Below are 11,719 nucleotides of genomic sequence, written 5' to 3' on the forward strand. Positions count from 1 at the left end.
GTTAGTGTAAGAAGACATCGCTGCTTTACATAGTAAATAAATGAGCAAATAATTATCCGTTGTCATACGCCGCTGGGGCGGTTAAATTAATAATAAATCAATCAATAAACTATTTGAGAAATTAGTTTTGGTATAAATCTATGACTGGGATTTTAAAGACAACATAGACCAACGTGTATTAAAGGTTGCGGAACACAACACACGGCGGGTAGCGTACACTTTATAACAAAGGATTACTTTGGTATAAGAAAATACAATGTAACAGAAAGTAAAATGGGAAGGACTAACAAAGAAAAGGTGGGAATGATCAACAGTAAAGTTACCTAAAGATATCTTTATATATATATATATATATATATATATATATATATATATATATATATATATATGATATGTGGACACATTGAATCATCATAAAACGTTTTATACTGCTGTACATATATGAATGCCCTTTTGTTTCAAAGACCTATAAGACGTAGTTGTTGCCCTCTCAGATGCTTATCTCTCTGCCTTGATGTTGCAGACTGTTTCAACCCGTTAGCGTGAGAATCAGCGTTGGAAAGTGTGAACTCCACGACTCCACCTGAGAACCTTGGCTAAGTCGCTTTTGGTTGAACTTAGGATGGCCCAATCGCTGTTGGTTAAACTTAGGATGGCCCAGTCGCTGTTGGTTGAACTTAGGATGGCCCAATCGCTGTTGGTTAAACTTAGGATGGCCCAGTCGCTGTTGGTTGAACTTAGGATGGCCCAGTCGCTGTTGGTTGAACTTAGGATGGCCCAGCCGCTGTTGGTTGAACTTAGGATGGCCCAGTCGCTTTTGGTTGAACTTAGGATGGCCCAGTCGCTGTTGGTTGAACTTAGGATGGCCCAGTCGCTGTTGGTTGAACTTAGGATGGCCCAGGGCGAAACATGAACGATTTGAATGCAGGCTGCGGGAGCTGAGAATTAACTTCAGGTGTATACGCAAGTGTTCTCTTATTTTAGCTGACGTAGACAAGGAACTGGAACAAGGACTGATATAACTGTAGTCGGGAACAGGAATGCGTAAGGATCAGGAACCAGTTGGTGTCTCTAGCCGCTATCACAGTCCATGTAAGTAGAATGAATCTTGGAACACAGTCAATAGAATCTGTGAACTCCCCTCAACGTTCAATAGAATGAATCTTGGAACACAGTCAATAGAATCTGTGAACTCCCCTCAACGTTCAATAGAATGAATCTTGGAACACAGTAAATAGAATCTGTGAACTCCCCTCAACGTTCAATAGAGTGAATCTTGGAACACAGTAAATAGAATCTGTGAACTCCCCTCAACGTTCAATAGAATGAATCTTGGAACACAGTAAATAGAATCTGTGAACTCCCCTCAACGTTCAATAGAATGAATCTTGGAACACAGTCAATAGAATCTGTGAACTCCCCTCAACGTTCAATAGAATGAATCTTGGAACACAGGAAATAGAATCTGTGAACTCCCCTCAACGTTCAATAGAATGAATCTTGGAACACAGTCAATAGAATCTGTGAACTCCCCTCAACGTTCAATAGAATGAATCTTGGAACACAGTCAATAGAATCTGTGAACTCCCCTCAACGTTCAATAGAATGAATCTTGGAACACAGTCAATAGAATCTGTGAACTCCCCTCAACGTTCAATAGAATGAATCTTGGAACACAGTCAATAGAATCTGTGAACTCCCCTCAACGTTCAATAGAGTGAATCTTGGAACACAGTAAATAGAATCTGTGAACTCCCCTCAACGTTCAATAGAGTGAATCTTGGAACACAGTCAATAGAATCTGTGAACTCCCCTCAACGTTCAATAGAATGAATCTTGGAACACAGTAAATAGAATCTGTGAACTCCCCTCAACGTTCAATAGAGTGAATCTTGGAACACAGTAAATAGAATCTGTGAACTCCCCTCAACGTTCAATAGAGTGAATCTTGGAACACAATAGAATCTGTGAACTCCCCTCAACGTTCAATAGAATGAATCTTGGAACACAGGAAATAGAATCTGTGAACTCCCCTCAACGTTCAATAGAATGAATCTTGGAACACAGTAAATAGAATCTGTGAACTCCCCTCAACGTTCAATAGAGTGAATCTTGGAACACAGTAAATAGAATCTGTGAACTCCCCTCAACGTTCAATAGAATGAATCTTGGAACACAGTAAATAGAATCTGTGAACTCCCCTCAACGTTCAATAGAGTGAATCTTGGAACACAGTAAATAGAATCTGTGAACTCCCCTCAACGTTCAATAGAATGAATCTTGGAACACAGGAAATAGAATCTGTGAACTCCCCTCAACGTTCAATAGAGTGAATCTTGGAACACAGTAAATAGAATCTGTGAACTCCCCTCAACGTTCAATAGAATGAATCTTGGAACACAGTCAATAGAATCTGTGAACTCCCCTCAACGTTCAATAGAGTGAATCTTGGAACACAGTCAATAGAATCTGTGAACTCCCCTCAACGTTCAATAGAATGAATCTTGGAACACAGTCAATAGAATCTGTGAACTCCCCTCAACGTTCAATAGAATGAATCTTGGAACACAGTCAATAGAATCTGTGAACTCCCCTCAACGTTCAATAGAGTGAATCTTGGAACACAGTAAATAGAATCTGTGAACTCCCCTCAACGTTCAATAGAATGAATCTTGGAACACAGTCAATAGAATCTGTGAACTCCCCTCAACGTTCAATAGAATGAATCTTGGAACACAGTCAATAGAATCTGTGAACTCCCCTCAACGTTCAATAGAGTGAATCTTGGAACACAGTAAATAGAATCTGTGAACTCCCCTCAACGTTCAATAGAATGAATCTTGAAACACAGTCAATAGAATCTGTGAACTCCCCACAACGTTCAATAGAGTGAATCTTGGAACACAGGAAATAGAATCTGTGAACTCCCCTCAACGTTCAATAGAATGAATCTTGGAACACAGGAAATAGAATCTGTGAACTCCCCTCAACGTTCAATAGAATGAATCTTGGAACACAGTAAATAGAATCTGTGAACTCCCCTCAACGTTCAATAGAGTGAATCTTGGAACACAGTCAATAGAATCTGTGAACTCCCCTCAACGTTCAATAGAATGAATCTTGGAACACAGGAAATAGAATCTGTGAACTCCCCTCAACGTTCAATAGAATGAATCTTGGAACACAGTAAATAGAATCTGTGAACTCCCCTCAACGTTCAATAGAGTGAATCTTGGAACACAATAGAATCTGTGAACTCCCCTCAACGTTCAATAGAATGAATCTTGGAACACAGGAAATAGAATCTGTGAACTCCCCTCAACGTTCAATAGAATGAATCTTGGAACACAGTCAATAGAATCTGTGAACTCCCCTCAACGTTCAATAGAGTGAATCTTGGAACACAGTCAATAGAATCTGTGAACTCCCCTCAACGTTCAATAGAGTGAATCCTGGAACACAGGAAATAGAATCTGTGAACTCCCCTCAACGTTCAATAGAATGAATCTTGGAACACAGGAAATAGAATCTGTGAACTCCCCTCAACGTTCAATAGAGTGAATCTTGGAACACAGTAAATAGAATCTGTGAACTCCCCTCAACGTTCAATAGAGTGAATCTTGGAACACAGGAAATAGAATCTGTGAACTCCCCTCAACGTTCAATAGAATGAATCTTGGAACACAGTCAATAGAATCTGTGAACTCCCCTCAACGTTCAATAGAGTGAATCTTGGAACACAGTCAATAGAATCTGTGAACTCCCCTCAACGTTCAATAGAATGAATCTTGGAACACAGTAAATAGAATCTGTGAACTCCCCTCAACGTTCAATAGAGTGAATCTTGGAACACAGTAAATAGAATCTGTGAACTCCCCTCAACGTTCAATAGAGTGAATCTTGGAACACAATAGAATCTGTGAACTCCCCTCAACGTTCAATAGAATGAATCTTGGAACACAGGAAATAGAATCTGTGAACTCCCCTCAACGTTCAATAGAATGAATCTTGGAACACAGTAAATAGAATCTGTGAACTCCCCTCAACGTTCAATAGAGTGAATCTTGGAACACAGTAAATAGAATCTGTGAACTCCCCTCAACGTTCAATAGAATGAATCTTGGAACACAGTAAATAGAATCTGTGAACTCCCCTCAACGTTCAATAGAGTGAATCTTGGAACACAGTAAATAGAATCTGTGAACTCCCCTCAACGTTCAATAGAATGAATCTTGGAACACAGGAAATAGAATCTGTGAACTCCCCTCAACGTTCAATAGAGTGAATCTTGGAACACAGTAAATAGAATCTGTGAACTCCCCTCAACGTTCAATAGAATGAATCTTGGAACACAGTCAATAGAATCTGTGAACTCCCCTCAACGTTCAATAGAGTGAATCTTGGAACACAGTCAATAGAATCTGTGAACTCCCCTCAACGTTCAATAGAATGAATCTTGGAACACAGTCAATAGAATCTGTGAACTCCCCTCAACGTTCAATAGAATGAATCTTGGAACACAGTCAATAGAATCTGTGAACTCCCCTCAACGTTCAATAGAGTGAATCTTGGAACACAGTAAATAGAATCTGTGAACTCCCCTCAACGTTCAATAGAATGAATCTTGGAACACAGTCAATAGAATCTGTGAACTCCCCTCAACGTTCAATAGAATGAATCTTGGAACACAGTCAATAGAATCTGTGAACTCCCCTCAACGTTCAATAGAGTGAATCTTGGAACACAGTAAATAGAATCTGTGAACTCCCCTCAACGTTCAATAGAATGAATCTTGAAACACAGTCAATAGAATCTGTGAACTCCCCACAACGTTCAATAGAGTGAATCTTGGAACACAGGAAATAGAATCTGTGAACTCCCCTCAACGTTCAATAGAATGAATCTTGGAACACAGGAAATAGAATCTGTGAACTCCCCTCAACGTTCAATAGAATGAATCTTGGAACACAGTAAATAGAATCTGTGAACTCCCCTCAACGTTCAATAGAGTGAATCTTGGAACACAGTCAATAGAATCTGTGAACTCCCCTCAACGTTCAATAGAATGAATCTTGGAACACAGGAAATAGAATCTGTGAACTCCCCTCAACGTTCAATAGAATGAATCTTGGAACACAGTAAATAGAATCTGTGAACTCCCCTCAACGTTCAATAGAGTGAATCTTGGAACACAATAGAATCTGTGAACTCCCCTCAACGTTCAATAGAATGAATCTTGGAACACAGTCAATAGAATCTGTGAACTCCCCTCAACGTTCAATAGAATGAATCTTGGAACACAGTAAATAGAATCTGTGAACTCCCCTCAACGTTCAATAGAGTGAATCTTGGAACACAGTCAATAGAATCTGTGAACTCCCCTCAACGTTCAATAGAGTGAATCCTGGAACACAGGAAATAGAATCTGTGAACTCCCCTCAACGTTCAATAGAATGAATCTTGGAACACAGGAAATAGAATCTGTGAACTCCCCTCAACGTTCAATAGAGTGAATCTTGGAACACAGTAAATAGAATCTGTGAACTCCCCTCAACGTTCAATAGAGTGAATCTTGGAACACAGTAAATAGAATCTGTGAACTCCCCTCAACGTTCAATAGAATGAATCTTGGAACACAGGAAATAGAATCTGTGAACTCCCCTCAACGTTCAATAGAGTGAATAGAGCGATGACTCATGTCTGAAATAGTCGAGACTTATACAGCGCTAGGGCGAAAATAGGAATTGGATCGGAAATCGCTTGATAAGTCAAGATAAACTATGTTACATCCTGCCCAGCTTAGAGTCTCCAACCAATTTATATTGGTTGGAGACGCTAAATATTTGATCTAGATTATGAACTAAATATTTGATTTTGATTATGAACTAAATATTTGATTTAGATTATAACTAAATATTTTATCTAGATTATGAACTAAATATTTAATTTAGATTATGAACTAAATATTTGATTTAGATTATACACTAAATATTTATTCTAGATTATGAACTAAATATTTGATCTAGATTATGAACTAAATATTTGATTTAGATTATGAGCTAAATATTCAATCTAGATTATGAGCTAAATATTTAATCTAGATTATGAACTAAATATTTGATTTAGATTATGAACTAAATATTTGATTTAGATTATGAGCTAAATATTTAATCTAGATTATGAACTAAATATTTGATTTAGATTATGAACTAAATATTTGATTTAGATTATGAGCTAAATATTTAATCTAGATTATGAACTAAATATTTGATTTAGATTATGAACTAAATATTTGATTTAGATTATGAGCTAAATATTTAATCTAGATTATGAACTAAATATTTATTCGAGATTATGAGCTAAATATTTGATCTAGATTATGAACTAAATATTTGATTTAGATTATGAGCTAAATATTTAATCTAGATTATGAACTAAATATTTGATTTAGATTATGAACTAAATATTTGATTTAGATTATGAGCTAAATATTTAATCTAGATTATGAACTAAATATTTATTCGAGATTATGAGCTAAATATTTGATCTAGATTATGAACTAAATATTTGATCTAGATTATGAACTAAATATTTGATCTAGATTATGAGCTAAATATTTGATCTAGATTATGTATATAATTTTTTCTATCTACTGCTATAGAAGCTGTCTCATCTGTTAAAACATCTATGCCTTTGTCTCTATTATCCATGTGTACAATGTCAAATAAGCTAGTCCAACTCTTAAGGTTTTCCACGTACAACAATGTTTGCTATGGCTTTCAAAAGATCTGTAATCGGTTCTTTTCTTTATACAACTAGTAACAGTAATCATGAGTCTGATTGATGAAATCGATTCTGGAGCGCTTTGTGTTGAGCAAGTATAGAGATCTCGTTAAGAGAGCCTGAAGGAGGCGTGTACACATTTTTTTTTACCCTACGCAGAATGAGAAGTGTACTGCTTTCCGATTAATTGAGCACATCGGGTTGGAAGAGGTCATATCACATAGTCTAGATAGTGTTGTTTGCCCAGTTGGTTTGGACGAGGTCATATCACATAGTCTAGATAGTGTTGCTTGCCCAGTTGGTTTGGACGAGGTCATATCACATAGTCTAGATAGTGTTGCTTGCCCAGTTGGTTTGGACGAGGTCATATCACATAGTCTAGATAGTGTTGTTTGCCCAGTTGGTTTGGACGAGGTCATATCACATAGTCTAGATAGTGTTGTTTGCCCAGTTGGTTTGGAAGAGGTCATATCACATAGTCTAGATAGTGTTGCTTGCCCAGTTGGTTTGGACGAGGTCATATCACATAGTCTAGATAGTGTTGTTTGCCCAGTTGGTTTGGACGAGGTCATATCACATAGTCTAGATAGTGTTGCTTGCCCAGTTGGTTTGGACGAGGTCATATCACATAGTCTAGATAGTGTTGCTTGCCCAGTTGGTTTGGACGAGGTCATATCACATAGACTAGATAGTGTTGCTTGCCCAGTTGCTTAGGAAGAGGTCATATCACATAGTCTAGATAGTGTTGCTTGCCCAGTTGGTTTGGACGAGGTCATATCACATAGTCTAGATAGTGTTGTTTGCCCAGTTGGTTAGGAAGAGGTCATATCACATAATCTAGATAGTGTTGCTTGCCCAGTTGGTTTGGACGAGGTCATATCACATAATCTAGATAGTGTTGCTTGCCCAGTTGATTTGGACGAGGTCATATCACATAATCTAGATAGTGTTGCTTGCCCAGTTGGTTTGGACGAGGTCATATCACATAATCTAGATAGTGTTGCTTGTCCAGTTGGTTTGGACGAGGTCATATCACATAATCTAGATAGTGTTGCTTGCCTAGTTGGTTTGGACGAGGCCATATCACAAAATCTAGAGAGTGTTGCTTGCCCAGTTGGTTTGGACGAGGTCATATCACAAAATCTAGATAGTGTTGCTTGCCCATTTGGTTTGGACGAGGTCATATCACATAATCTAGATAGTGTTGCTTGCCCATTTGGTTTGGACGAGGTCATATCACATAATCTAGATGTTGATGCTTGCCCAGTTGGTTTGGACGAGGTCATATCACATAATCTAGATAGTGTTGCTATTCCCAATTGGTTTGGACGAGGTCATATCACATAATCTAGATAGTGTTGCTTGCCAAGTTGGTTTGGACGAGGTCATATCACATAGTCTAGATAGTGTTGCTTGCCCAGTTGGTTTGGACGAGGTCATATCACATAATCTAGACAGTGTTGCTATTCCCAATTGGTTTGGACGAGGTCATATCACATAATCTAGATGTTGATGCTTGCCCAGTTGGCTTACACTTCATCTTATTGTTGTTGGTCTTGCTTAAATTATGCTAATTTCTCATGCTATTGTTGTTGGTCTTTCATGAAGTTGACACCACACCTCTGTACTATTTCGCAAGTCTTTTAGTTTTGTTAGCAAATGTTGTTTGTGTTTAGTTCTCGTGAAACAACAAAAACATTCAAGGCACACTTTCATTACCAGATGAAGAAAGTTTTGTTGATACTTTTCAGACTAGAACAGTAACTATAAGAATACTCATGTTTTCAAAATACCTCTATTCAAGTCATACTTTCGGGTTGGGTTGTTGTGTGAACACAGATGGCGGGGTTGGGGATGGGGAAACACAATTGACGTGAGTATCGCCACAGAAGGTCACTTTTAGTGACAGTAAAGCACTTAAAATAATTAATATGCTCCAGTAATAGGGACTTTGGAGCATCATATATGACATGCGTTATTGAATAACATGCATTAGAATATCTTTTTTGTAAAGATATATATGCATACATGATGCCTTGCTTTGTCCTGCTCTCTAAAGAAGTGCTGTACATGATGCCTTGCTTTGTCCTGCTCTCTAAAGAAGTGCTGTACATGATGCCTTGCTTTGTCCTGCTCACTAAAGAAGTGCTGTACATGATGCCTTGCTTTGTCCTGCTCACTAAAGAAGTGCTGTACATGATGCCTTGCTTTGTCCTGCTCACTAAAGAAGTGCTGTACATGATGCCTTGCTTTGTCCTGCTCACTAAAGAAGTGCTGTACATGATGCCTTGCTTTGTCCTGCTCACTAAAGTCGGCATTCACAATTCACGGAACTAAATGATGCAAGTTTAGCGTTCAGTAGTTAGATGACTATAATCTGTGAGAAACAATGCATGAAGTGTTTGTCTTGTAAGAACAGTTCAAATCGCTGTTACAGAATTTTAAAAAGATACAAGTTTTGACAGCCTATTGTGTAGTCAGCTAGCTTATATTTTGTGTGTGCTTAGGCTGTTATGTACGCAAGTAGCTTGTAAAACAAGTTTCTGTACGTTGAAATTTGAAAAGACTACAAGAATATTTTATGCTTAATGTTCTTAAAGACATTCTACAAGGAATCTACTTGGACACCACAAACAAGTAACATTGAAAATCATTCCTCCTTCATGAAGCCGATGATTTTTCTGAACATACTCAATAATGTTCCTAATGACGGTCATCTAGATGTCAAGACGAGATTTAATTTTAAGATGATTATATTTTGAAAAATTATAACAGTCAAATAGAGTGCTCCCCGTGTGACACTTAACTAGTAATTTTTTCCAAAGAAATAAGTAAACTGTCTAGGAAAATCGTTAGAGCTGTTTTCGAGCTCCGTGTCCAGGCTCCAGCCATGAATTTGCAAGCTGATAAGAAGGATTTTAAAAATGTAACTAAAGGAAGTTACGAGCCTAAAAAAAGACTTCATTGTCCCCGTTACTTTTAGCACGTCTCATAATGAATATAAATGTATTTTGCAATTTTTAGATACCTAATCTTGAAAGATCAATGTAATCAATCTATTTACATGTACATAAGATGATTAAAATCAACAGACGTGAATTATTTCTATCTAGTAAAATTTTGAAACATTATCTTAATGGAAACTAACAGGAAATGGCTTTATTTCGTAGATTCACGTGAATATATATTTCTGTGATTAATAGCCCATTCTATTTGAAATCCGCAAAATGGTATTGCATTATTTCTAAATTTTTAAAACTTAAGATCATTACTTGTCTAAGACAGAAGATATCGATTTTCCTAGATTTGGGGCGACTTCCTTTACAGCTTAGAAAAGAGTTACTTACATAACAACCTCTCTCTCTCTATATATATATATACACATATATGTCTCTGATCATTATCGGATAAGAATTTGTTTCCGTTTTCAAGTCAATTGTATTTTCTGAGGGATCTATCTACAAACAAGATTTGCAATCTCTGAAGACACTTGTTGAATGATTTTTTGATATCTTGTGAGCTTTTGTTTGGCGTACTATCTTCTTTATTCTTTGATTTATTAGCAACATCTACATGCAGATCTTTTATTTGGTTCTGGGTATGCTTGTCAGCAAGAATTATACTTGCTGCTTTTTTTAAAGTTAATTTTACGTCTCTCAGAAGAACCTCACTCGATCCGACTGTATGCTGCACACTAATCGATCTCTGAGAAGTTCTTCTCATAGGTTGTCGAATGTACATCCTTTTGAGAAATTCTTCAACTCAGTATAATATTGTTTAAACGTTTCACCTTCTTTCTGATTTCTTGTGAAGAATTTAAATTTGTAATAAACAGTGCTAGACTTATGCAATAAAAAATGATTCTCAAACCTTTCAATTGCTTTTTCTACAGTCTTATCTTCACAATAGTTGACCCACGGCGTAGCATGCGCGCTATTTTGCAGGGACGGCCTTAGGCCATTGCAAACTGCACCAGGAAATCTCCTGAAATAGGAAAATATACGATAAAGTCCAGGAAATCTCCGATATTGTTAAAATCTTTTGAAAACTTATACAAATCTCCTGAAACACATAGACAAAAATTGTAATTTTTGGGTGTCATTCAATGTGGAAAACGCCAGTCCTACGCGCGATAAAAAACACGGCATTATGCAATACCCGTAATTGTGGAATCTGGTGAAAGAAGCTTCCCGTGCCTCAAACTAATGAAGAATTACTTGAGGTCAACAATTCTCAAAGATAGATTGAAACACTTGGTAATTCTTGCATTTTCGCGTGTTCTAATAGAATTTTTATGATATACTGTATGACTTTGCTACACGTAAGACCCGTAAAGAAATTATGTACGTAGTAAAGAATGAATAAAATGCAAAGACGAATTTATTTTCTAATACAAACTCTTATTTTTCACTTATTATCGGTATCCCTACACAAACTTGGCGAAATCCGTTTCGCATAGAGCCCCACAATGGTTAAGCCCAGCCCTGCTATTAATTGACGGGTTAATACATAGTAGATTACTTGTTCTTCCTCCCCCTCTTTTTTTTCGCGCTTAAGTTACATGGGGTAACTCTAGTTTAACTTTTAGAAATAAAAGAGGGATCTTTCCTTTACGTCTTAGTGTCCAAACTGTTGAGCCATGAAAAGAATTATAGATATAGATACTGTATGAGCTACACGTAATGCTCGTTTAGTAATTCTGTGAATAAAATGCAAAGACGAATATATTTTTTCACTTATTATCTGTATCCCTACCAAACTGGGCTTTGCGAAATACGTTTTGCTTTGGGCCCCACAATGGTTAAGTCCAGCCCTGCTATTTAGTGACGGGTGAATACTACTTGTTCTCCCCCCCCCCCTCTTTTTTTTTTCGCCTCTAAATCGGTACGTGACGTTTTGGCGCCGCCGTTTTGGCCCCGCCGTTTTGGCGACGGGA

General features: G+C 37.4%; 1 protein-coding gene across 1 annotated transcript; it reads right to left on the reverse strand.

Moving 5' to 3' along the window:
* Positions 1 to 549: 549 nt before the first annotated feature.
* Positions 550 to 7,457, reverse strand: LOC129926873 (uncharacterized). Its single transcript, XM_056033343.1, has 2 exons — positions 7,027 to 7,457; positions 550 to 886 (listed from the first exon to the last, which is right to left on the reverse strand). Exons 1-2 carry the CDS (start codon positions 7,455 to 7,457, stop codon positions 550 to 552), a joined length of 768 nt encoding a protein of 255 aa, XP_055889318.1.
* Between the last annotated feature and the right edge of the window lie 4,262 nt (positions 7,458 to 11,719).

Source organism: Biomphalaria glabrata, chromosome 6 (assembly GCF_947242115.1).
Source record: "Biomphalaria glabrata chromosome 6, xgBioGlab47.1, whole genome shotgun sequence".
NCBI lineage: Eukaryota > Metazoa > Mollusca > Gastropoda > Planorbidae > Biomphalaria > Biomphalaria glabrata.